This window comes from Arvicanthis niloticus, chromosome 1 (assembly GCF_011762505.2).
Source record: "Arvicanthis niloticus isolate mArvNil1 chromosome 1, mArvNil1.pat.X, whole genome shotgun sequence".
Lineage (NCBI taxonomy): Eukaryota > Metazoa > Chordata > Mammalia > Rodentia > Muridae > Arvicanthis > Arvicanthis niloticus.
This window is the reverse complement of record NC_047658.1, coordinates 105,643,386-105,670,969: the sequence shown is the minus strand read 5'-3', so window position 1 is coordinate 105,670,969 and position 27,584 is coordinate 105,643,386. Positions and strand designations below refer to the sequence as shown.

Here is a 27,584-nt window from a genome sequence, read left to right as displayed (position 1 = left end):
AGCTCAGAAGCAGAGAATCTGTTTACCACTCGGAAGGAAGGCCCTAGGCTGGATCTCAAGAGCACGGAAAGAAAGCAAGCTTTCAGTTAAGAACGGTTGAACCACTAGGAAGCTGGGGCAGGAAAACGAAAAGTTCAAGACCAGAGTAGGTTACAAAGTGAATCTGTCTAAAAAAAAAAAAAAAACCATCAGATTCGGTCTAGTTACATGGCTCAGTGGCAGTGAACTTGCCCAGCATGTACAAGGCCCTGGTATAACCGAAGCACTCCAAACAACACAAAAAGGAAATCAAGGCTACACAGCTATAATCCCAGCTCTCGGGAGGCAGAAGCAGTAGGATTGGAAATTCAAGGCTAGCTTTTGCTACACAGCCATTTCAAGGCCAGCCTCGGTTATGACACTGTCTGGGAAAACAAAACACCAAATGAAGTTGCTTCTAGTGACCTGACCCACTGCTGCTAAGATAGCTTCTTTTGAGGTTCACACGCCCCTTTTCTGTCCCAGAACTGTATCAAGAGGGAATTCCAACCTCCAAGTACAGGGGAGCTACTGGGTGGGTTACAGGGAGGAGGATGCAAAATCCACAACACTTGTTCTCCAAAGGTCTCTCCAATTCCATTCCTGTCCAAAAAATGTCCTGTCCTTCACCGCATGCAGCCTACCACAGCACTTCCCAACTTGCCATTGGTGCTGCAGCGGAATGCTGGCAAATTTTTTGTTTTGCTTTATTTTAAACAGCCTCATACTATGCAGCCCAGCTTGGCCACGAACCAGGGCTGGGACTAGAGTTATACATAAGCACTCCCGGACTGCATTTTTCCTAAAAATGCAACCAATAAAACCTATCTGTAAACTTGCGTAGAGACAGTGAGACCATCCGTACTCCCGTCGCTGACGTCCGCAGGTTCCGGAGATTAGGATACTGTGTTGGTCACCCCCGAGCAGGAGGGGCAGGTTCCACACCCAACGCAAGACACCCAAGAACCTGGCTGCACGTCCTCAAGCTCCGCCTACCTCAGAGCCCGCCCACATCTGCCCACCTCAGCCTGGATTCAAGACCCGCCCCTCGGCCTCGGCAGTGCGCGCACCTCGGAGTCCCAAGGCTCCGACATCGGGCCCCGCCCCGAGTCTCTCCCCTACCCGCCTAGGTCCCAGCCACTCCAGCCTCAGACACAACCCCCAATCTTCTTCTACACTAGACCTTAAAAACAGCGGTCCTCCCGCGCACTTCTGCTTCAGGCCCCGCCCCTGCCCCGCGCACGCGCCGCACGTGCCACACGCGCCCCTCGTTCCGCCTCCACCTGTAGGCCCCGCCCCCTAACCAATGGGCTCCGCCGCCGCGTGCGTCCCGCCCCGCCCCGCCCCTTGTCCCTCAGTCCCGTGTCGCTTGGCCTCAGAGCTGAGCGGTGCAGGCTTCCCTGCTACCTCTCAGTGACCGCTTCCCAGGCCTGTCGCAGTTGGTCTCGGGGCTCCTTGGCCGAGCCACCATGTCGCAGAGCGGGGAGGAGAACCTGCAGGGTGAGGCTGTTGGGTGAGAGGGGCCGCGAAGGCGGCAGGGTTGCGGGCTGGGGTGCGGCGAGTGGAGGCCGCGATGCAGTTCATTGCGGCCGGGGCTGGTCGGTGAGCTTCGGTGCATCTTACAGTACCTTCACAGGCTGGCCGGGCCTTTCTTTCGTGCTCTGTGGTTCACACTGTCATAGTTCTGTATTTTCACAGCAACTGTAGGTCAGGGAAAACCTCGAACTCTGCGATCCTCCTTCCTCAGCTCGAGTAGCTCAGATTTCAGGCCTTTGGCTTCCCCCACGCCTTGTTCAGCGTTGTTTAAGTGAGCTAGAGGTTGCAGGTTGAATTTTCAGTGCTTTGATTGAAGTCATTAGTATTTATGACTGTAGTGCCTCTCACTTTTCCTAAGAACGGAACTAGGTCTGAACGTGCTGGGTAAATGCTCATTCCCTGAGTAACACTGCCAGGTTTTTCATTTTATGCTTTAAGATACAATGACTTTGAACTTGGGATCCTCCTGGTTCAGCCTCTAGAGTAGCTGGAATTAACAGGCATTGCCACCGCCCCTACCCACCCCCATGGTCGCCCCTCCCCTTGTCCCCCAGTCTTTACCCCTGGCTTGCTTTGTCACCACTTCGTGATGGAAGAGGAGGATACAAGACTTCAGACCTCCGTCAAGTCTTAGAGTTAAAAGCTGGGATAGCTGAGCAGTGGTGGCACAAGCCTTTAATCCCAGCAATCAGGAGGCAGAGGCAGGTGGATCTCTGTAAATTCGAGGCCAGTCTGTTCTACAGAGTGAATTTCAGGACAGCCAAGCTTACAAAGAGAAAAACAAACAAAGAGGGGATAGGGCTGGTGATGCAGCTCAGGAGGGGAAAGTGCTTATAATTCAGTTCAGTAGGTGCACTGCAAGCAGTGCAGTGATTGTAGGTTAAAATGGAAGCGAGACTGGGTGTGGTGACACCTAAAATCCCATCACGGGGTGGGTGAAGCTGAGTCTTGACAAATTGAAGGTTAGCCTGCACTACATAGCAATACCAGGCTAGTTAGGGGCTCTGTCGCCAGACCCTGTCTCACAAACAACAACAAAGACCCTCCAGGGCACCCAGCCTTGACAGACTGTTAGCACTGAGCAGACAGCTGCTAGTTTTGCAAGGCCACCCTGGGTGCTATGTACATTTCTGAGAGCCACCTGGTGGGTCTGAGTTGAGTCTTAGTCCTAAGGGCCTGAGAACTAGGGGAGGATCCTGTTGACCTTTGTGTTCTCTGAACCAAGAGTTCACTAAGTAAAAGAAGCATGTTAGATAAACACGGAGGCTTTCCAAACCTTTAAAGTGAATGCTTTAGTGTCAACTTTGTTTTCTGAGACAGGGTCTTACTCTCAGTGAACTCCCAGAGATCTGCCTGCCTCTGCCTCCCTAGTGCTGGTGTGGGCCACAGTACCCACTTTAGTGTGAAGATTTGTTTTTAGATTTTTGAGACATGGTTTTTCTGTATAGCTCTGGTTGTTCTAGAACTTGTGTAGACTCGGCTGTCCAGAGATTCATGAGATTTGCCTGCCTCGGTCCTACAGTGCTGGAATAGTGCAACACAGAGCAGTGTTTAAAAAGCTTGTATTAAGTTACATGGAGTGAGCTGCATTTATTTATTACCCTAAACAAGATTTTAGTAGGCAGAATTTAATCAGCCTAACATAACAGAATCTCTATTTCCAAACTACAGCCACATTAAAAAAAATGTTGAAATTCAGGCTTTACTCCCCAATGTCAGATGTCAAACAGTCGGAGTTTTTTCTTGATTGATTGAGAAGTTTTTTGTCTTTTCTCTTAGGAGATCAAGTGATGTTTTCTGTAAAGTCACTTTTGTAGCTAGTTGAAATTTTATTTCTGACCCTGCATGTTATTAGGATTTCATCTAGGGAAGTTTCTGAGTATTCCGGAGAGGTCTCAGTTAACATACACTCAGTTGACATACACGCCAGACTGCTGAGTCATTGAAAGCGGGCTTGTCATTTGACGTTTCAGGGGTTAAGAAGATTTGTGTTTTTCTGTTTTGCTTATTCTATAAAAAGATGGTTACAGTGTGGAAACTCAGGCTAAGGATTTGGGCCATTGTTTGGGGTGTACGTGCAGCTCGGCACTGGCTCGCTGTCTAGCTCAGGGTAGGAGGGGTCACTTGAGTCACATGGGGTATCTCAGCTGCCCTATGAAATGTGAGTCCCAGCTTGGAGTCTGAGCTGAGGCAGCTCTTCTGTTTGCTGCTTCATGTTTACTTCTGAGGCTGTGAGCCCTGGAAGCGTTGGTTGTTGGTGGGTGGGACAGCAAATATTCCCCTTAGCAACCTCTGGGACCAGCTTTCCTGAAGGCATTACCCACATAACTGATTGGTTCTGTTCTCTTTTTACCTCTGATCCATCTTATTGAAAGGTGTTTAGGGGCAGGGCCGTCTTTCTCCGTATGACTTCTGGCATACTGGAGGGGAGATAAGTGTTGTGATATTTCTGTGCCTTAGTTGCTGCCCTTACCTGAAAGATCCACTGTATAGATTCATTAAAGTCTTCATTCAGTTAGCTGCCCTGTCTGCAGCTGGTTCTGATGAGCGGCTCTGTTGGTTATAGGCAAACTATCAAGGACAGGTTTGCATGAAGAGAGAACATTGATACACTGAAGGGGTTTCTCCTTGGCTCTGCAAATAGTCACAGTGAGACCCAGAGGTTAAGTGGAAATACGGATGACTACGTTGGTTAAGGACATGCCACAGACTGCCGGAATACCAATACCTGGAACCACCTGACTCAGGATGTATTAGACAGGCATAGCCTGGCCATAGACAGACAAGTTCAGTAGTCTTAGAATCCAGTAGGTATGAAGATGATGCAAGCCTGTAAGCCCAGTGTTTGGGAGATGGAAAAAGGAAGATCAGGAGTTTAACACCAGCCTGGCTACATGAGACACTGTCAATAAAATGCGCGCGCGCGTGTGTGTGTGTGTGTGTGTGTGTGTGTGTGTGTGTGTGACTGTGACTGAAAAGGAAGCCAGTAGTCTGGGGTATGTACCAGGCAGATTATGTTCAGAACCATTTGCCAATCAAGTTTCTTGTTCTTCTCAGTTAACCCCAGGGGCCTTAGGTGTTGAGACAGCAAAGGCTGCTTCTGGAGAAGCCCTGTGGGGTTTGGGGCAGTGCTTCCCCCAGACTTGGTGCCTCCTTGCTTGGCTTTCTTGGAATGCTATAGCAAATGCATCATTCTCCTGTGGCGTTAAGTTCCTGTTTGGAGGTTGTGTGGGTGCCTGCTCCTTTTTGAGGACTATTAGTTCTTGCTGGATGCTGTTCCTACTTGAGCTTGTCAGCATATTTGCTTGAACCTTTAACTCTTCAAGTTGGGCTCAGCTTCTGGAAAACTATGGAAAAAACAACAAAGGTGATTCCCCTTCCACAGCCATGATTGAGTCCTGCCATACACAGGATGTGGACTTGAGAATAGAGACCCTGTGTTTCCTCCGCCTGGGGTTCTTTTGGGTATAGTTATTGTTAGGCATTGATAGTCTACAAGTTTGCCTTGGGATATAGAGGGTATTACAGAGAAGAGACTCACTCCCTCGGTTGTCATTATATAAGCAGTTTAGAAAGCAGGCTGGTAGAGCAATCCTCTAATCTCTGTACTCCAGAGTCTGACTGAGGTAAAGATAACCTTTTTAATTAAAAAAAAATTTTTTTTGAGGTGGTCTTATGTATCCTAGGCTGGCCTTGAACCTCATAAGTAGCCAAGGATGACTTTAAACTTTTATTCTTTCCTCAACATCTAGAGCACTAGAATTACAGGCATGTGCCAGCACACTATTTATGTGGTTCCATGACCTCAGCCATAAATAAGCATGTATTCAAACACCCTAATCAACTGAGCTATACTCCCAGCCTCAAGGAGGATCCAAACTTAGATGGCTATCCTCGTTTCACTTCTGACCAAAACCAGTTTATGAGAGGAAGGGTTAATTTGCCTTACACTTCATCTTTGAAAGGAAGTTGAAGGACCAATTTAGTGAAGCTAGGTGCATCACAGTCAAGAGCGGAGAGAACTGAGTGCACTCATGTTGCCTGCTCTCTAGTTTTCTGTTTAGCATTATCTGACTTTTAAACTATTCAGGACCCCTTGACTAGGCAATGGTGCTGCCTACAAGGGTCTGGATCTTCCTAAATCAATTAGCAACTAAGATGGTGCTCCTATGGATAAGCCCATCTAGGCCAACCTCATCTAAATAATTTCTAAGTAAGACTCACTTCCTATGGGCTTGGCAAGATAGTTAAGCAGGCAAAGGCTCTTGCTGCCAAACCTGTTGATCCGAGTTTGGTCCCTAGAAACCTACATGGTGGGAGAGAACCAGTTTTTGCAAGTTCAAATCACAGATACTTCAAAAAGCCCTCTCTTGTCAGTTGTTTCAAGTTGTGTTAACAAAAATAACTGTCACAGTGGCCAACCTGGCTTATGGAACGAGATTCTGTCTCCAGAACCAAATGAAGGGTTAGAGAGATGGCTCAGCAGTTAAGACCACTTTTTCACAACTGTCTGTAACGTCAATTCTAGGGGATCTGATACACTCTTCTGTCTTCATGGGTACCACTCACATACACAGGACTCAAACATACATGCAGGCAAAACACACACATAAAATAAGAGTGCATTCTGCTTTAGGGAACCTGAGTTCAGTTCCCAGCTACTCTACACTCAGGGAGATATAAATAGAATCTGATTTGTGTCTTGTTGGTGTAACTCAGAAGTGGGAGAGTTGGGGGTGGTGGTGGTGGTGCAGAAATGAGGGCTTTGGGGACCAGCAGCACTGCTTACGGCCTTGAGGCCTAAATGTATTAAATTACATGAAATAAGTTGTATGTTTCCTGAGGAAATTCTTTGATGTTAAGAAGTTTTTGTGTTCTTTTCCTTTTAAAAACATTAAAACAAAAAAAATTTTTTTTTTAATTTATTTTTTTGAGACAAGGTCATACTCATGTAGCCCAGGCTGGTCTTAAACTTGCCTTCAACTTCTAAGTGTTCTGTTATGATTAGGTTCTGTTATGATAGGTTCACACTCCTGCCTTTCTTGCTTGTTTAAAAAGATGGAAGCGTCTGATAAATAAGTGCAGGCTGTATGTAAATGAAGAGTCTTCTCTGTTTTCTAGGACTTACAGTTCCTGTGCAGACACAGGTTAATGATAAAACTTGTTCCCTAGTAAATCATTCCTGGAGCTTTTGGACTCAAGGTTTTTGCACCAGATCATTCCAAATGGGATTGTTTTCCCCTCTAAGTTGCTTGGGCCTTTTGCAGATATTTGCTGTGGATCTGTGCCCTCTACTCCCCCAGAGACAGGGTTTCTTTGTGTAGCTTTACTGTCCTGGAACTTACTCTGTAGATTAGGCTGGCCTCAAAATCAGAGATCTGCGTAACTCCTGAGTGTGCGTCACCACTGCCAGGATCCCCAGATGATTTTGAAAGCACTGCTGTGACAAGAGTATGTCTCTTCAACAGTGTCAGTGTGAGTGAGAAAAGCAGAGCCAGGCCCCACTGCACTGTGATGAGCCCAGGAACTGGCTTCCCTACAGATAGCATAGAATTGGGTTTGTCAGCTTCCATAACTTTGAGAAATAACTTCTTTATAACTCACTCAGCCCGTGGCTTACTGTTGCAGCAGTATAGATCAGTACAGATGGGCTCCCTGCATATTTGGTTGCCCCTTGTGCAGTAAGTACACACACATCTGCCTGTTGGCTTAGTTCCTTATACACGCTCCCCAAACTGGTGGGATTTCCTGAGTGTCTGTTTGTTTTTGTTTGTTTGTTTGTTTGTATGTATGTATTTATTTATTTATTTATTGAGATAGGTCTTACTTTATACACTACTGTGTTTGAAATCCTGGTACTTCCAAGTGCTAGGACTAATGGGGTGCTAGGAGTTTTATCCTGTTACTCAGGTCCATTTTGTAAGGAGCCCCCAAGAATGAGATGACTTATTTGGGACCCAGAATAGCCTCAGGCTAGAGTTTAGTAACTAGTAAGTTGTCAGAGGGTGGAAAGTTACGGCACCAGGGAGGGGAGGGAGTTGGAGGTTGGGCTATTAAAAATATAAGAAAATGTCACCATAGCCCAGCTTTGACCAGAATGTTCATGGAGTTTTGGAGTTTGCAACAGGAAGGTGATGTTCTCTGCCCTGGGTATGCTTCCATATGGCTGCTTCTGAACTGTATTAGAACCTAAGCAACATGTTCTGAGTTCTGAACTCTAGCAGAGTATTAAATCAGAGGGGTCTGCAGAGACTTGAGCTTGTCTTTCTTGTTTTGATGTTTGAATTTGTAATGGAGCAGAAGTGTGTACAGCCTGTGTACTCTGCTTGTGGCTGGTGTGTGACATGCGGCATCCTTGTGGGGTCAGCCTTTAATTTATGGGATTTGGTACTAATCTTAGGAGAAATTGTGGAAATATAGAATTCTTAGACTCCCCTGGTTTTGGAAAATTGGTAGTTAGTGTAGGAAAAACTCTACATTTGGCATCCGGATTAGATACTGGGAAGAAGACAACATGACCTCAAACTGTTTTTGTTAGATACCAGAAAAGATATGGGCAACATGAAGCTTCATCACATAAATTGGGACAGGTTCAAATCTGAATACAAGATTGGCCTAGACAAATGGAAGTGGCCTTAGCTGAGCTCTGTACTATTTAGTAGGCTAGGTTTAGGAGCTCACACTGTTGCCCAGCCTTGTCTTGAACTCACAGTAACTTTCCTCGGAACTGCAGGGATTCTAGGTGTAAGCCACTATCCCTGGCTTCGGGTTATCATCAGACAGTGAACTGCAACTGGAGTGGGCGTAGGATTTGTAGATCCCAGAGGGCACTGGGGCCTGTGCGCAGCAGAAGAGGGGCTCTGGACTCTGCCCTTCTGAGCTGGTGGTGTGCTTCGTGTGAGCTAGGCCTACTTCTCTATGAGGGAATCTGAGAGTGTAATGAGAAAAAATCATGTTTATTTCAAAGTCTGTGTTGTATAATCATGTTATGTTAGCTTATACATGAGAGGCTGTTGGTGGCATAAACTATAAATCCGTAATTAATTTCTTGGCTTTTTTTTGTCTGATTAATGTGGCACATTCTTCATTGAGTACACAGTTGAGGACAGGTTTATTTGTAGTGCTCTGGAAAGCTGTATAGCTGCTTGTGCTTTCTAGAGAATATGTATGTGTTACTTTGCTTTTGAGACTCACTATGCAGCTTTGGCTGGCCAGGAACTCAATCTATGTAACAGGCTGGTCTTAAACCTGTAACAGTTCTGCTTCTGCCTCCTGAATTCTGGGATTGCAGGTATGCCCCATCATACCTGGCTTTTCAAAGGGGGTGTTGTTGGTTTTAGAGAGGTCACACATAGCATAGAGCGGAGTTTTCCAAGAACTGTAGCTAGAGCTCTTAAGAACTCCCACTTGTACTGGATTACAGGTGTGTGGCAGCATGCACAGCTCCCTTTTCTTCTTTGGGATCTCTGTGCTTGGTGGTTTATAAACAAAGTCTCAATGTAGCCCAAGCTGGCCTTGAACTTGAAGCAACCCTCTCCCTCCCACTTTGGTACTGGAGATAAGAACTAGGGCCTCTAACAAGCTCTTCTGAGCTATATCCCCAACTCCAAGTGCACTGATCATAAGTGCTTCCATTTCTTCCTTAGTTGCATCATCAAATAGTACCGTGTTAGCTGGTAGTGGCTACAAGATTTGTTTCTTCAGATTCTCTAGCACATACATTTGTTGTTGTCTTCACCTTCTCTCTGTTCTGGGTACTACCAGTTATTTCTTTTTTCTTTCTTTCTTTCTTTTTCTTTTTCTTTTCTTTTCTCTTCTTTCTTTCTTTCTTTCTTTCTTCTTCTTCTTCTTTTTTTTTTTTTTTTTTTTTTGTTTTTTTTTTTTTTTGTTTTTGGTTAGGGATTCTCTTTGTAGTCCTGGCTGCCCTCGATTTGATTTGTAGAATAGGTTAGCTCAAAAGGATTTTCTATAGGCAAATGAACCTGTGAGTCAAAATAGAGAAGTAATCTTGGGCCCAGAATGAGACTCATATATACTCTTAATCTGTCAAAGAAAGCACCAGGGGCCAGTGAGATGGAAGGGGTTTGCTGCCAAGCCTGGCAACCTGAGTTCAACCCCCAGGGCCCAAATGATAGAAAGCGAGAACCCAACTATTGCAAGTTGTCCTGACTTCTGTATGTATACTGTGTGTGCATAGGTGCCCACACAAACTCTGGATAAATAGAAAGCAAGTAAGCACCACAATGTGGGAAGCAGAGGCAGTCTGCAGTAAAGGATGCCCCTGTTCTATCTAGAACATAGCATTCAAATTAGATCCAGGAGAGTGAAAGTCAGACTAGCAATTGAAGGTTGGCACAGTGTAGAGCACAAAACTCACGGTGGGGTTACATGCAGTCTGTCTGCATGGCACTTATTTTGTAGCAAAAACTGACCTCAAGCTTGGCAATCCTCCTGCCTCAACCTCCTGAATAACTGAGATTATGGGTGTGTACTACCATGTCCTGTTGAAAAATAACCCACGTATACACACAAACATTTGGCAGTATTGGGGATTGAACTTAGAGCTGTATGATTTTACAAGGCAAGCACACTTCCACTGAGCTATAGCATGGTCCTTAAACATTTTAATAGATGCATTCAGCAGACCAAACTGAGAGCGAGCCACAGATGTAACAGTACAAAGAGTCCATTTATTTTTGTGATGTTGGAGAACCAAAGTGTACCCTGAGAATTCATTTTTAATATATGCTAATGCTGTATTTCTACAGTGTAAAGATTTGTGTGAGTACTTGAAAGGTAGATTCCTTTAGAGAGTGAAACGTAACCACAAATTAACTATTCTCTTTTCAAAACTTGCTAATGTGATTTCTGGTATAAATGCAGAGCAGTGATCAGAAATGTGAATTTTATAGAGGCCCAGGGCCATGTGATCCTGAATATGGAAATAGCTTGAGCTTAGCTATGCATATTAGCCCATGGCTATATAAGCATGGCACCCAGAAGGCTGAGGCAGGGGATAGGCCTCAGGTTTTATACCAGCTTAAATAAGATACCCATCTTGGCCTCTGGTAAATCCACAGGTTTGTAGAATACTTGCATAGAATAAAGGAATGGCAAGAGACACAGTTCGGTGTTTCAGCCTCAGGAACCTTGCCTACTGGACCTAAAGAGAGGCCAGCAGACCAGAAATGCAGGTGTCTGAAGTGGCATTAAAGTAGGGCCTTGAATGATAACTCATATGCCATCTTTGGTATTTCCTTGGAATGTGAGTGGACAGGTCTATCCATCCGTCCGTCTGTCCGTCCGTCTAGCTATATCTTTGTTTGTTTGTTTATTTATTCATTGATTGATTATTTGATTGGGACAAATACTTATTGTGTGGTCCTGGCTAGTCTTAAACTCAGAGTACATCATCAAGCCCCATGAGTGGGCAGAGTTCTAACTGCCCTTTTTGTTCTCTTCAGGCTCCTGGGTAGAACTGCACTTCAGCAATGGGAATGGGAGCAGCGTTCCAGCCTCCGTCTCTATTTATAATGGTGACATGGAAAAAATACTATTGGATGCCCAGCATGAATCTGGACGAAGTAGCTCCAAGAGTTCTCACTGTGACAGGTTGGTTTTCTGGGTATCTCTTAAAGTGTTGATGTTCCTAGTAGATGGATAATCACAATTGTGCATGTTTCTGTGGGTGGGTTTCCAGGTCTGAGGCCACATTTGGGAGTAACTCCATTATACAAGGAACCCTGGAGTCTGCTGGGAGGAAGTGATCTGGGGCTCAAGTCTGGAGGGACTATATTAAACCTAGAGACAAATAACAAAGTCTGCCCCCCTTTTGAAACTGTTCACTGTGAACACCACAGTGTCTGAGCAGTTTTGTTCATGTCCCCAGCTGTATTCTCTGTTCCTAGGCAGCACTACTAGGGAGCGAATCCGAGGTGTATGGCCGAGAGTCAGTGATCAAAGGTCGGACGCTTCCAAGGGCTATGCTACTGATTATGCCGGAGGGTGGGGCTTCCCTAGAGAACTGTCTAGCTCCTATGTGCTCAGCTCAAAAGACTGAGGAATTGCTTGGTGATAGGCAAAAGGGAAGAGACATGCTGGTAATAGGCAAAAGGGAAGTCTGGTCTGGTGATAGGCAAAAGGGAAGAGACATGCTTTGGAGAGTTCTCTACCACCCCCTCAATGAAGTAAGAGCCTCTGCCTGGAATTATGCTTCTTATGACACAACTGACATGCTGCTCCATTTTGTCCGTTTCTTAATCAAGCCCGCCTCGCTCCCAGACACCACAAGATACCAACAGAGCTGAAGTAGACACTCACAGCTTTGGCGAGAAAAACAGCACTCTGGTAAGCCATAGATAGGAACATGCTGTAAGGTTCAGCACATCATCAGTCTGGTGGCTTCTATACTTACAACATATGCAAGTCTTTGCTCTCTTAGTTTTTGAGGAAGGTGTCTCATTGAATATGGAGTGCGCCAATTTGGATAGATCAACTGGCTAGTTAGTGAGCTCCAGTGATCCTCCTACCCTCTGCCTTCCAGGCCTGGGATTATGTGACCCACTGGACCTGGCATTTTACATGAGTGTTGGATCTGTGTTTTTTAAAGTTTTTATTTATGTTTACGTGTGTGTTTGTTTGAGAGAGTGCCATATCTATGGAGGCATTTTAAACCCCACTTTGGTTTTTATTTAGACAGGGAATCCCTATTTACCCTGTCTAGCCGGAACTTGATATTATAGACTAGGCTGGTCTTGAACTCACAGGAAGCCATCTGCCTCTACCCCCTGAATGCTGTGATTAATGATGTGCACCACCTTGTCCACTGGTGTTGGGGATCTGAACTGAGGGTCCTAAGGCAGCAAGCACTTCATTTACTGAGCCATCTTCCTATCCACCGCTTTCCTTTTTTAATAAAATTTCTAAAAAAAATTTAAATTGTGTGTGTCTGTATGGTATGTGCACATGCATCAAGGTGCCCAGAAACTAAAGGCATTGGATCCCCTGGAACTAGAATTATGGGCAGCAGTCCTCCAACAGGTCTGGGTTCTGGGAACTGAATTTGGGTTCTCTGAAAGAGCAGTGAGTATTCTTAACCGCTGGGCCATCTCTCCAGTCCTAGTCAGCTCATTTTAAAAAAAAAAATGTCTTTTAGAAATTAATTAATTGAGAAATCTACTTTGCTAGTGCTGAGGTGGTTACAAATATGTACAGCTACACCTGGCTGATGTAGTGAGTGTGGGGCTAGGGTCCAGGACCTTGTGCATGCTGGGCAAGCATTCTGTAAACTGAGCTATACCCCAGTCCATGAGCTCACTTTTCTAATATTAACTCAGTAGAAACTAAAGAGCACCTTTAACATTGTGAGATCAGAGCCTGTCTTAGTCAGTGTTCTATTGCTGTGAAGAGATACCATGACCATAATAGCTTTTAAAGAAAATATTTAATTGGGACTTGTTTATGGTTTCAGAGGTTTAGTCCATTCTCATCATGGTTGGAAAACTTGGCAGAATGGTACTGGGGAAGTAGCTGTAAGTTAGTTCTAGTCTGGATTTGTAGGCATCAGGAAGCTTGGTTTGGCTTTTGAAACCTCTAAGCCCATACACTGAGTGAGACACTGCCTCCAAGGCCACACATCCTAATCCCTCCCAAGTAGTGGCATTTCTAGGTGACTAAGCATCGAAACATTTAAGTCTGTGGAGGCCATTCTGTGATTTATATACAGGGACCTGTCAAGGGCTCCAAATAGTGTCCCTATCTGCCACTGACACATCAAGTACCTTCAGTCTTCTAGATCATATTGTCCAGGTGGTAGAGCAGCCTGGACCTGTTGAAGAGCCTTCTCTTGCTGCAGGCTCCACTCAAAGCTGGGCCTTAGTAACCATATACCCAAGAAAGGAATGTGCTATTTCTAGAATTCTAATAGGCCTGCTAAACATTGTGTTCTTTCTTGGTGTTGGGAGGGACCAGGTGCAGTTTCACCTTAGAAGGGATATCTCCAATGCATCATACCACTGGACTTGTACTTCACTGATGTAGAAAGCCCTTGAATTTTAGATTTATTTCCCATTCTCTGATGAACCTATATGTTATAAGTCCAAAGTGGTTAGTTACCACCACCTATTCACTTCATCCAGTCAGCATAGTATCATCAATATAGGGAATCAGTGTGCTATTTTGCAGAAGAGATAGATGATCAAGATCCCTTCAAGTGAAGTATGTTATTGGGCCTTAGTGGATACTGAACATTTGACAATGGGCCACCAAGTTACCATGTGACCCAAGCTGCCTATCATGAGCTGAGTGTTATCTGACCCATCAAGTGATTGTGCATAGAAATAATCCACTATCAAATGGAAGTGCTATCTGTATGTGTGGTCAGGTCCAAATAGGTCCTGAAAGCACAATCAAGTTACATGAAGAAGCTACCAAATAAATGCCCATAGTTTCTACTCCTATTACAATACCATCTTCTGTCAAGCATGCACCTAAAGCCCTATGGGGTGAGCCTTATGATTGGTTGACGGAACAAGAGAGTAGGCCCTGGTTTACTGATCCAGAACCATACAGAAGTGGACAGCTGTGGCATTACATCCACTTTCTGAGACAACTCTGAAAGACACACCAACGAAGAAAAATCTTAACAGTGAGCAGAACTTAGGGCAGTACACATGGTCATAACATTTTATTTTGAAGGAGAAATGGCCAGAGAATGTGGGATTGTCAATGATTCAGGAGCTGTAGCTAATAGATTGGCTGGATAGTCAGGATTTGGAAAGAGCATGACTTGGTGAGAAAGAAATCTGGGGAAGAAGTATGTGAAATGATCTCTCCAAATGGCCAAGGGATTCGAAGATACTTGTCTTGTATAAAAGCTCCTCAGAAGGTGACCTCTGCTGAGAAGTGTAGTAGATAGGATGACCCATTCTGTGGAGAGTCAGCCTCTTCCCAGCCATCCATGTCATTGCCCAATGGGGCTGTGAACAAAATGGCCATGGTAGAAGAGATAGGAGTTATGTGCGAGCTCAACAACATGAACTGCTATTCACCAAGGCTCATCTAGCTACAGCTGCTGCCGGGTGCCAGATCTGCCAACACGGCACTGTTCTTTAGGTTGGCCATCCAGTGGCCTAGTGGCAGGTTGACTATATCGAACCACTTTCTTCATAGAAAGGACAGTGCTTTGTCCTTACTGGAGTAGATATTTATTCTAGTTGTTGGTTTGTCTTAACTGCACATAATGCTTCTGCCAAAACCACCATCATCCATGGACTTACAGACTTCCTTCTCCACTGTATTCTACATAATATTGCCTATGACCATGAAACTCACTTCACAGCCAGACAAGTGTGAAAGTAGAACGATGATCATGGAATCCACTGGTATTACCATGTTCCCAACCATCATGAAGCAGCTGGCCTGAAAGAAAGATGGTATAAACTTTTGAAGACACAGTGTCAATTGGGCATCAGTAGCCTGGAGGGCTGGTACAAGGTTCCGTAGAGAGTGGTATACTCTTTAAAACAGCATCCAATATATGGTACAGTGTCTCTCATAACCAGGATCCATGGGTTCAAGAATCAAGGGGTAGAAAAAGGACTAGCTCCCATGGTCACCCCTAGGAAATTATTTGCTTCCTCTTCTTGCGACCTTTTTCTGCTGGCCTAGAAGGGGTGTGTGTGTGTGTGTGTGTGTTGGGGGGGGGGGGGGGGTTTGGATGGAGGAACTTAAGCCAGGAGACCAAACAACCATTCCATTGGACTGGACGCTCAATTTCTGATGCCCTTAAATGAACAGGCTAAGAAAGGAGTAACAATTTTAAGATCGTGATTGATCCAGATTACCAAGGGGAAATTGGGTTGGTTCTCCACAGTGGAAGTAAGAAAGATTATGTCTGGGGTCCAGGAGATCCTTTAGGGTGTCTTTTGGTGCTACCATGTCCTATGATTAAAGTCAGTGGGAAACTCCATCAGTCTAATCTAGGTAGGATGACAAAGGGCACAGATTGTTCAGGAATGAAGGTATGGGTCACTTCCCTCAGGTCAGGAACCACGGCCTACTGAAGTGCTTGCTGAAAGCAGAGGAAATATATACAGTACAGTAGCAGAGGAAGGTAGTTATAGATATCAGCTGCTAGGGTCATGTGACCAGTTGTACAAACGAGGATTGTAATTGTGGAGTGTTTCTATTGCATTTTGTTAAAAATGTGTTTATACAGATTTGTGTTTTCTTTACCCAATTTATCATGTAATGTGACATCAGTTAAGAAAATATTAATGGATATCATATTTTAGTTTGAGATATAAAAGAATATCCCTGAAGAGACATTACCACCTAGATATCTTAATTTGTAATTATTTACAGTTGTGGGATAATTAATACCATGTCAGGTGGGGTTCTCTGTTGAGCTTACTGACCTTATCTCTAGTGTGAATGTGGAAAGCTCACCTGCTTTACTTAATATTTACTTTTCCTTAGTCTGAGGAAGATTATATTGAGAGAAGAAGAGAAGTTGAAAGTATCTTGAAGAAAAACTCAGATTGGATATGGGATTGGTCAAGTCGGCCAGAAAATATTCCCCCCAAGTAAGTCCATTTGCAATATTCTTGGTTAAAGTTTTTCCTTTGACAAGGGGACACTGATTGGCAGTTTCTTTCCACCCCAGGGAGTTCCTTTTTAAACACCCGAAACGAACAGCTACTCTCAGCATGAGAAACACAAGTGTTATGAAGAAAGGGGGCATTTTCTCAGCAGACTTTCTGAAGGTTTTCCTTCCATCTCTGTTACTGTCTCATCTGCTGGCCATCGGCTTGGGGTAAGTGATGTTTCTATGAGAATATGGATACCCCACGACACGGTAGACCTTGGTGATTCTAGGCCCCAGGAATTTGTTTCTATACTGTTTATGGAGGGAGGTTGGTGCATTTTCACAAAGTTATTCCAAAGTCACTGTTAGGTCAAGTAAAAATCCTGTGCTGTGGAAGGCCCTTGTGCCTTTATCCACCATGTCTTGCACAGGAGTTCTATGCCAGGCCTCTTTCTTGTGCCACCTCTACAGTGGGTAGATGATCCTGTCCCTTGGCAGTATGGAATAATTAAGGCTTTCAGGTTTCTGCTTTTGTATCTAATTTAGACTAAAACAGACCAGGGAGTACAGCTATGGATTCTCTAGATGGGACCAGTGCTAAAAGAGCAGGTTACCAAGGGGACACTAGAGACTGGGACTCATGTATTCTGCGCTGGCCTCACAGGGATGAGATTGGATTTCAGATCTTCCTGTGTCTACCTCCTGAGTGCTGAGATTACAGATGTAATCTGCAAAACCCTCTGTCCATGTCAGGGTGAGCTCACCTTCCATATGAAGACAGTGTTGTGTGGCTGCAGTCTATTGGAATGGCTGGGATGGCACTGTGGGCTTCTGTTAGTTATGTTAGTTGGGGATATGTTTGGGGCAGAAGGCTCTGTAATCTGCTTATTCTTTTCTCCAAAAGCTGTTTATGTGGCTGATGCCCGGTCTGTTTCATGTTTGATTTCTTGGGATTCTGTGGGTCTCATAGGTACATCCCAGTCCTCGTTGCCCTTAACTTCCTGCACTGCAGACCCTCAGTGTACCTATAGAGCTGCCTGTAGAAATGAAATGAAATGACTGCCTGGGTGCTAGAGGCTCCTCTTAGCTTGCTGGGTAGCGCCCTATCTGCCTTCACCACTTCTCCATGTGTGGTTCTCTCCTGGCACTTGGTCTCATGGACAGGTGCATCCCTATCACCTGGAACTTCTTTCTCAGAACTAGAAGCAGTAGGGTTCAGTGGCAATTGAGAACATAGGCAGGGGAATCTCTGAATTACAGGCCAGCCTTTTTATTGAGACCTGGTCTCAAAACACATAATAGAACAGAACCAGCAAAGGGAAAAACCTGTGTTCAGTACCAAAGCTGAGTTTTTCCTTCAGGGAATCATTTCTGGATCTAGTCCTACCTGCCGTCTCTGTCCTTCATCCTTCCCAGGTTTAGAACTTGATGATGCCATCCCACCCAAGATCTCTTGGCAACTTCCAGTCTTTCATGAACACTACCCTCTTTAGTTCAGACAGCTCATTCACTGCCCAGTCCGCACAGACCTGGCCAGGTAGAATTCTTTCCTGTCTCCTTTCCTAGAGATTGTTATTTCCCACCTTACCTCATTGCAGAGAAGGGAGGCTTCATTACTTCCTCCTTGTTTGGGCTTTGAGGTTAGTGGTAATGAACTAACTGTGGCTCATTTGATACACAGAAGGGAATGCAAAGCTGTACAGTGATAGGATGTGGGCTTGGTTTGTACTTAGATTTGAGTCTGGAATCTTGTATTGGTAGACAGGTTCTCTAAAATTCAACTCCTGTTGTTAATATATTAGTATCTTTTTTTTTTTTTTTTTTGGTACATTCAGTGTCTTGCACTATTAGAATAATTGAAATTAAAATTTAAGTAAGAAAAATTAGATCAATATGAAATACATATTAGATGATTAAGAACACTTGATAAAGATTGCAGACAGTTAGGCTGGAGAGATGGCTCAGTGGTTAGAAGCACTGCTTGCTCTTCTGGAGGACTTGGGTTTAATTCCCAGCACCTACATGGCAGCTCACAACTGTGTAACTCCAGTTCCAGCAGATCTGACACCGTCACACAGACATACATGTAGGCAAAACACCCATGTACATAAAAATAATAAAATAAAATCATAAAAAAGAGAAGAGATTACAGTTATACTTTATCAAGTGTAAGGTGGCTAGTTCCCTTCCAAAAGCTGTATCCATGGTGGCCTGGCCTGTTTGAGCTATGTAAAGACACCTGAGAATTGTGAGACCCGATTGACTGCCATTCCTTTTTTGTCTAGGATCTACATTGGAAGGCGTCTGACAACTTCCACTAGCACCTTCTGATGAAGATTTGGATCTGACTTCTGTTCACACAGTGAGGATTCATGTCTGAGCTGTGATAGCTAATTGAAGAGCTAGCATGATCCTTGGGTGTCTGCACTATGTGTGTTTATTTGTTCTGTAAATGCGGTGTTCCCGATTTAGTGAGACAGAATAAACTCTTATCATGACCTATAATTAATTATACCTATGGGATCAATTAATAAGCATGTCAGACTGATGCCTATTGTAGCATTTACTAGTAAATTTCTTTGACTATTAGATATAAATAGTATAAATAATTTTAATATTGTAGCAGTGGTGTATTTAAAAATGATCTGTAATTGTAATCCAGTTAAGACACTTTACTCTTCAAAAGAATAAGTAAGTGATATTAAAATCATTGAGGGTTTTTTCCAAAGGAATATTGTGGCCTTATAATCCTATTACATAGTAGAAACTTAAAGGGTGTGGGTTATCTGTAAAGGCCTCTTACTTTGTGAATCAAGTAGCAAGTAGAAGGTAAGGTTACCCACAAACCCCACTTTGCAGTTTCCCTTCTTCTTGCTTTGCAGGATGAGGATTCTAGCCTTGCTGTCCACCATTACCTTGGGTGGTCAGTTTTGTCGCAGGCACCTTTATCACTCTGCTGGATTACATTCCACTGTTTGTACTTAAAGTTTGCGTGCTTTTAAAATCAGCTATATTGTAAGCAAATCTGTCTACTTTAAAGACTGGAAATGAAAAGACGAAATCTTTGCCAAATCCTTTGGAGAATACTGGATTTGTATATGTATCAATCAGTATCCAAAGCTTCTGTTAAAGCGGGCGTCCTCCCAGTATTCTCTTTTCTATAGCATGGTTTAAAGCCTGCCTCCTTGACATGCTGTATATATTCTGTTGTGTTTGTTTCACTGTCCCACACTTAACTCAGGTGTGCTAAAATAAAAGTAACATTTTAACAGCCTTTTGTTTATATTTACATGAATACTGTACATAGGTATAGCTCTTCAATTTGGAGCAAGATCCTATAGGATGTAATAGTGAAAAACAGGTGTTTTCTTGCTTCAGCAAAATGTGTTTGTAAGGGAATGCCCTATGAAATTAGGTCGAATATATTGATACTGAGCAAAAAAGCAAGTTAAGGGTAGTAAAAGCCCAGTCTTTTTTAACTTGATGTACAAAGAAGTCAGGCTGGAGTAGGCTGCTTGAAGAAGCCTAATGGTGGAAACTGTATGTTTGAAAGTAGGTGATGAAATGAATCCAGCTAGCTCTGCTCCAGGCAGCCAGACACACAGACACTAAACACTAGATTCTACACTTAGTATTGCACTCTAATGAGGAAAAAGAAAGATGTTCTCATCTTTTCCCCATGAAATGCTCAGTCAGAAATAGTAGCTGTATCCTGAAGAAACTGGTATGTCTGTCAACTGCCAGTTTGGTACTGAGGCCACCTCAGGGTTTTTTTGTTTTGTTGTTTTGTTTTTATGTGTTTGTTTTGTTTTGTTTTTTTGGGTTTTTTTGTTTTTGTTTTTTTGCCCAAAACATATAATTGTAATTTAATCATTTAACAAAATGGACAGGGCTAAATTGTCCATGAAACAGTTGTCTACAGTCTTCAGAGTCATCAAGCTCATGAGAGACAGACTGGTAGACAAGAGGAGATAATGCAGTGTGTTCCTAGACACAAGACATTTAACAACCAGTAAGACCTGAGCTGTGTGGTTCTCAGGAGACACCAGGGAAGCTGAATGTTCTGACAACTGTTTAAGACAAAGTAAATGGAGCCTCTTACTCACAGTGGTTCTGGGCTAGCAGCACCAGAACTGCCAGGGACATTTCTGGAAATGTAGATTCTGAGACACATGCTCTGGTCTGAGCTGTGTCCTGAGCTGCTGTGGAGAGTGGAGAAGCTCTGTGCAGTGACAGGTAGAGCTACCCTCTACATAAAACGGTTGTTTAAAAAATCCAAAGCACATTCAAGAAAGAAACAATTACATGGTCAGAAGTAGGACAAGACCTTTACCAAACTCCTTTGAAGACCTCCCAAGTCTATACAGTATCTGTTGCCAGTTTAAAACTTAAAAACTGTCAGGTGGTAGTGGCCCACACCTTTAATTTCAGCATTTAGGAGGCAAGGGCAGCCTGATCTACTTAGTTCCAGGGCAGTAAGGGTTACACAGAGAAACCTTGTTTCAAAAACCAACCCAAACCAAAAAAAAAAAAAAAAATCCCCATCCCCCAAACAACAACCAACTAACCAAACAAAAAGTACATCTTTGCCAGCTGTGGTGGCACCTGCCTGTAATCCCAGTTCTTGGGCTGTGTAGGTAGAAGGATCACAAGTTCAAGCCAGCCATGGGAAGCACAGCAAGATAAAACAAGGTCTGCAGTGTTAGCTTCTCTAGCATAGTGCACAACTGGCAGTCAGGACGCCCTGGGTTTGATTTCCAGCACCTCAGAAGTCAGGTGTTAACACGCAGGAGGTTCAGAGTTATGCTTACTTTACATAGTGAGTGTGAGGCTGGCCTGGGATAAAGAGACTGTAAAAGTGCTTGAGACAGGGTCTCTCTGTGTAGCCCTGTCTTGGAACTTACCATGTAGACAAGGCTAACCACAAATTCAGAGACCTGCTTGCATCTCAGAGTGATGGAATTAAAGGTTTGTGTCACAATGTCCAGCCATCCTATTCTCCCACCCTCTATATTTTTGAGACAAGATTTCATTGTATACCATGCTGGCATCAAACTCACTGTGATCCTCTTGCCTCAGCCTACCAAGTAGAGGCATGCATCACAACACCCAATTCTGCCCAAAACCCGGAAATAAGCATCATTGTAATAGTGGAATTGGGCCAAGACAAGTGACAGAACATCTGGTCTGTCAATGCTACTTACTACCCCAGTCTAGGTTGTGATCCTCCCAGGGTAGCATTTGACGTAGGGCCATTGTACAGTGCCTCCAGTCACAAGAGCTAGGAGTTATGCTCCTCACATCACAGCATGAGGTCTGAATGGTGGGACAGAGGTCTGTGCCTATACACCTTACTTAATACCTGAAATGTGCAAGACTCGAAGTTAGAACACAAGCTTTGCAAAATCAAAACTTTAAAAAAAAGTATATGCAAGCTGAACAAGCTGCCTTCAGTCACTTATCAGCTCAGGATTGCCACCAAAGTCTCATTTCACTTATTGAGCATATCAAAACAGCCACAAAACTGAAGAGTTAAAAAGCTTTCTTAAGAATAATGCTCCTAGCCGGGCAGTGGTGGCGCATGCCTTTGATCCCAGCACTTGGGAGGCAGAGGCAGGCGGATTTCTGAGTTCGAGGCCAGCCTGCTCTACAGAGTGAGTTCCAGGACAGCCAGGGCTATACAGAGAAACCCTGTCTCAAAAAACAAACAAACAAGCAAACAAACAAACAAATGATCCTGGGCTGGAGAGATGGCTCAGCAGACTGCTCTTCCAGAGGTCCTGAGTTCAATTCCCAGCAACCACATGGTGGCTCACAACCATCTGTAATGGGATCTGATGCCCTCTTCTGGTGTGTCTGAAGAGAGCAATGGTGTACTCATATACATTAAATAAATCTTTAAAAAAAATTTTTTTTAACGTAACACTCTTCACCTCTTTTAGGAGTTTTATCTTATCAGTCTAATAGTGCAAGTTCCTGTCTGCTATGGGCAAATTTAGGTACCAGTTTCCATATTTGAAGTGTTAAGTTTTCTACTTGAAAAATAAGATCATTGTGCAGGGCCACGTTGGGAAGAGCTCCAGACCACACTGACTCTTCCCTGGAGAGATCACCATCCTCTTGACTATTTCCTTGCTGCTTTGCCTCAAAAATTTTCTGGTCCTCTGAGTGACACATGAGTTTACTCAGAAAATGTGGGACTTGAGGCAGAACTGGTGAAATGATGACAGGCAGCAGCAGGCACACTGGGTGGGAATGGCAGGAGTGTTTTGTTTTTTGTTTTTGAGACACAGTCTATGTAGTCCAGGCTATCCTAGAACTTGCTATGTAGACCAAGCTGGCCTCTTAACTGCCTACATGCCAGTCCCTACAAATGCTGCTAGGCCCCTAGAAATGCAGCTACCTGCACCACCCATGCCCCAGTGTGGCCTGGCAGACAGCTTCCCTCACCCCCAGAATGGAACCTTTGCCTGTTTGCTTCCCTAGCCAGCACCTTGCTGTGCATGCAGAGAACAGCTGCCACTCAGCACCCTCGGGTATTTTCTCTATCTGCAAACTCCAAGGACTAGCAGCTACAAGTCACATTAACTTGCATAAGAACCTGACTCTTCAGACTTTAAAAGCATGGCAGTTGGGACAGGGTATAACAGTACTGGCCTAAAATGGGTGTCAGACACACAGCAGGTACCCATCATTCATCCAGTGGGTAACATTGTGGGCACAGCTCCCACTGGAGGCCCTCAGCTAAGAAGAGTAGTGTGACTTCTGGCTAGAAGCCAGTTGCCACACAGCTCTGCATAGGAAGACTTTCCAGGTATGGCAGCTGGGCCAGGACCCAAGAATAATAGCAGAGAACAGCCTCAGGTACCCACCTTCCCTCCACTTTCAACAGCAAAGAAGACTGTCCCAGGACTACAGGGATCGTTTCCACTTGGTATCTGTTTTACTGCAACTGATGAATGCAACTTTCAATGTCTTGTCAAATGGCACGACTGATGCATAACTGCATCACAGAAGCACAACTTCAGTTCTTTTTTCAAGAAAGTTTCTCTGGCTGGACTCAAAATTCAGAGATTCACTTACTTCTGCCTCCTAAGTGCTGGGATTAAAGGGGTGCAACACCAGCACCCAGCAGAAAAATATATAATTAGAAACCTTTCAAAAGATCTTTTAGTTTTTGTATGAGTGATTAGCTTGAGTTTATGTATGTGTATATGCACGCCTAGCACATCCAAGACACCAAATTCCCTGGAACTGGAAGTTACAGCAGGTTGTGAGCCACATGTGGGTTCTGGGACATAAATCAAGGTCCTCTGCAGGAGAAGCAGGTGCTCTTAACTGCTGACTCATCTCTTCAGCCCTTTTAATTTTTTTAATTAATTAAAAAACCCAAACAAAAAAAACCTGAGATAGGGCCTCACTTTGTAGTCCTGGTTGGAACTCAAGAGATCCAGTAGTTTCTGCCTCTTTTGTGCTGGGATCCACGGTGTGTGTCACCATGCTTAGGTCCCCCAACCCTCAGGGTCTCATGTAGCTGGCTTAAGTCAACTAATCATGTGTCAATGAATAAGCTTGTACTTCTCCTCCTCCTCTCAAGTATGTGGATTGCATGCAATCAGGCAAAAATACATGTTTCAATTCTAATGTATAGGGTATTTGTGGTACACACCTTTGATCCTGGAGGCAGAATCTCTTGAGTTTGAGGCCAACCTAGACTATACAGACTTCCAGGCTAGCTAGAGCTAGGCAGGGAGACCCTGTTATCAAAATAAAAAATGCCACATGTATGCCAAGCTCAGTGGTGCACTTGGGAGGCAGGGGCAGTTAAGACTGCTGTATTTGATGTCAGCCTGCTCTGCAGTGATGAGTCCCAGGACAGTGCCACAAAATAAGACCTGTCGTCCACTCCAAAACAAAATTCACATGCTTTTTCTTGTCTAGGTCCTCAGCCCAGAAGCAGAGCAATAAAACATTTGACAGAAACTGGTATCTTAAATGGAACATACTGGAGAAAGGAATGTTAGCCATTCCAAGTTTGAATATAAAAAACAAGACCAATTTAAAGTTTGTTAACTATTGGGTTCTTACCTTAAGCTAGACATGGTGACATGTCCCTGGGAGACTGAAGATGCCAGCCTGGGCTACAACAGTGAGAATTTTGTACTGAAACAAAACCAGCCTTCAGTGTCAATTTGTCAGAAGTAAGCCTTTTTAGCCAACACTGGTAACTGCTATCAAAAGCACCTGTTATCTACACCACAGCAATGCACACTTGTCTGCAAAGACCCTGCAGGCTGTCCTGTGATGGAGAGACAGCACCTGCTGTAATCCAAGGGGACAGCTGAGCTCATAGGACAAACCTACATGCTCACCTACTCTGGAGTGGCCAGCAGGCTTTTCTGGGAAAAATTTTAAAGATGGAAAAAGTTGTTCAAATACTCAAGTGTAAATCCAGTTAAACATCAATGTATTGAACTTTTTGGGCATAACAGATGCATAGGACAGTCCTGCTATATTAGGACTGGTTTTCCTTGGGTACCAGGGCTGATGCTTGTGTAACTTGTCTGACACTGTAAGCTGCCACAACCAAGAGCTAAGATATATTTTTTGTGGCTATGTAGTCCTGACTGTCCTACAACTATGACCAGGCTCGCCTCAAACTCAAGAGATATGGCTGTCTTAGCCTCCCTAGTGCTGGGATTAAAGCATGTACTACTACACCAAGCTAGTTTTATTCTTTCTTTTTAGCAGGGTCTCACTATGTAGCCTTTGTCTGGCCTGGAAACCACAAACGTGTCTGCTCTTGCTTCCTGTTTGTTAGGATTAGGGGCATGTGCAACCATGCCTGGCATAGTTTGAGTCCTTTTAAGTTAAGTCCTCCGTTTCTAATCAGTGTGAACTGAGGTAGGTGGCATCAGTTAGTTCCTGTGATGGTGAGGTATGTAGCCCTTGCAGATGCCTTGGCAGTCACTGGTACACCTTCCCAATTCAGCAGGCACGGACTCTGAACTGCAGTAGCTCATTAGCTGAGTCCCATGGAAACATTCTCCGTGTAGCCCAGGCTGCCCTAGAACTCACAGATCCATCTGCCTACCAAGGCTCAACCAAGTGTTGGTACTTTTTCCTTTTTCTTTTAAACTTTTATATTTCTTGTTAGGAAATCTTGACCCCTGATATCCAAAGTGTTTTTTTTTTTTTTTTTTTTTTTTTTTTTTTTTTTGAGACAGGATTTCTCTGTGTAGTCCTGGCTGTCCTGGAACTTACTCTGTAGACTAGGCTGGCCTCGAACTCAGAAATCCGCCTGCCTCTGCCTCCCCAAGTGCTGGGATTAAAGGTGTGAGCCGCCACCGCCACCACCACCCAGCCAAAAGTGTTTTAAGATGAGCCATAGGTACAGGTAGTATCATATAGCCTAAGTATAGTTGTTGAGTTTTGCTGATTGATGTACAATATGAAATCTAGCATGCAACTAATCTTAAAAGTATTTTTAAAAAGAAAGTCTGTGCACATGAGTTGTGGGGACTCTGGGCCCTACTTTAAGCTAGGTGTTAATCTATGAGCTGCACTTCTGTTCCTCTTTCATGCACATTTCTTTTTCAGAGGTTGACTCAATTTTGGCTTTCCCAGATGGAGTTTCTACAGAAGAAACCAAGTGGCAATTTGGGACAGTTACATTTAGAATCTGAAGTTCTGTACAAACTCAACCATTCTGCTAAAGGAAAAAGTTTTCAATTTATTCCAAAGTATAAATATTCTGAATAATTTCATTCTGTGCAACTGAAACAAATAAAGACTGCAGTGGCATTTGGGTTTAAAAACACTTCACAGTGTGTTGTGTTTATTAAGTAGCTCCACAGAAGGTGTGATGGCAGGTGCAGTGGATGAGTAGAGCTGCCTGAGCCTGCTCGGGCGTATCCACGCACCACGCACCAGCGGTGGGTGATGTAGCCCACTGGGGCTCCAGGGCCAGAGAGGAACGTGGGTGGTGGCCACACCATGTCCAGGATAAGGCCCAGGGATGGATGGCAGAGACAGAGGGAAGAGCTGGAGAGAGATTTGATGAGACTTTTTCTCTCAGATGTTAGTTTTTGGTCTATAAACTGGAAAGGAAGGCTCAGACTTAAATAAATACATTTGAGTAATGGCCTTTATTGAGCAGAGTCCACCAATTCAGCTTCGAGTAGGTTTTCCCTTCAGCAGCGGCACTCATCTCTCCCAAGACTCCAGCCGAGACCCCTTCTTCTCCTGTGTCTATGAGGGAAGTAGAAGTGTGTCACTATTCTCAATGGAGAGGACAATGCCTTTTTTGACAGGAAAACGACCGGCTTAGGTATGCAAGACAACACTTGGTCCTCCAGTCAGTTTCCTTAATTAATTTTGTCCTGGAATATATACAAGTTATTGGTGGCAGCTACAGCAATGATGCTCTCCATGGGGTGCCAGGCTGTGTGCAGGATCTTCTTATTGAAGTCCAAACTGTCCACACTAATCTCGTCTTTCTTTCTCTTACCCCCTGTACAGACTTTCCGTGGCTTCAGGCTGGCTCGGGGTTTGCTGTTCTCTCTTGAGGCTTCCAGTGTAATATCCCTCCGAGTGTTTCTATCAAACATTCTAAAGAAGTTGTTGTATGACCCCGTCATAATGGCACTGTTCAGAGAAAAAAGAGGGGACACTGAGTACCCAGCAGAATCATGGCAATGGCATGAACCAGGGTAATGGCATGAAGTTTGGACCCTCTACAGGCCCAAATTTCTACATTATCAGGAAAGATTCTCCAGTGAACCTCACTTATTTTCATGTAAGAAAAGTAATGGATCCATAATTTAAGTACTTGATCACCAAGGCCAGAAGAGTGTGTCAGCTCCCCTGCTATGTGTCTTACAGGTGACAGTAAGCTGTCTGACATGGGGGCTGAGAACAGAACTCCTCCATCTCTCTTGTCTAATGTACAGAAGAGGGAAGAGGAAAGAAAAGAGAGGCAGACAGTGGAGGAGGAATAGAAAGTAGAAGGAGCAGGGTAGGAGGAAGAAAGAAGAAAACTAACTGTCCAAGTCACTTTTTAGTCTAGCACTTGGGAGGCAGAGGTAGGCAGATCTCTGTGAGTTTGAGGCCAGCCTAATCTACATAGTGAGTTCCAAGACACCCAGGTCTATGTAATAGAGATCCTGTCTCAAAAAAGAAACCCCAACAAATCCTTCTCTGTCTTAGTCATAAACTGACAGTTTACCATAAGGCTGACCTCATTAACAGTTAAGTCAAAACTTTTATATTCTAGTCACATTTCCCAAAGGAGGTTAACTCAAGTTATTAAATGATGTGATTGATTTAATTTCTAAGTTTCTTTTAAAGCTAGGTACAGTGGAGGTGCACATCTGTAATTCTAACATCAAGACAGCTAAAGCAGGAGGCTACCACAATTTGATCCATGACTTTGGAAGAGGTC

General features: G+C 44.1%; 2 protein-coding genes across 3 annotated transcripts in view; one reads left to right on the top strand and one right to left on the bottom strand.

The window, feature by feature from the left end:
• The first annotated feature begins 1,358 nt into the window (after positions 1-1,358).
• Bnip3 (BCL2 interacting protein 3) lies at positions 1,359-19,412 on the top strand. The gene is made up of 6 exons (XM_034514251.2): positions 1,359-1,518; positions 11,019-11,166; positions 11,820-11,901; positions 16,033-16,139; positions 16,220-16,369; positions 18,427-19,412. Exons 1-6 carry the CDS (start codon positions 1,488-1,490, stop codon positions 18,470-18,472), a joined length of 564 nt encoding a protein of 187 aa, XP_034370142.1. The 5' UTR covers positions 1,359-1,487; the 3' UTR covers positions 18,473-19,412.
• Positions 19,413-25,945: 6,533 nt separating this feature from the next.
• The window catches only part of Ppp2r2d (protein phosphatase 2 regulatory subunit Bdelta), a 37,051-nt gene continuing 35,412 nt past the window's right edge, over positions 25,946-27,584 (bottom strand). For both annotated transcript variants that reach the window (XM_034504827.2, XM_034504836.2), the window contains one exon: positions 25,946-26,788. In XM_034504827.2, coding sequence (XP_034360718.1) covers positions 26,509-26,788 — 280 coding nt within the window. In that variant the 3' untranslated portion in view covers positions 25,946-26,508. The remainder of the gene's footprint in view (positions 26,789-27,584) is intronic.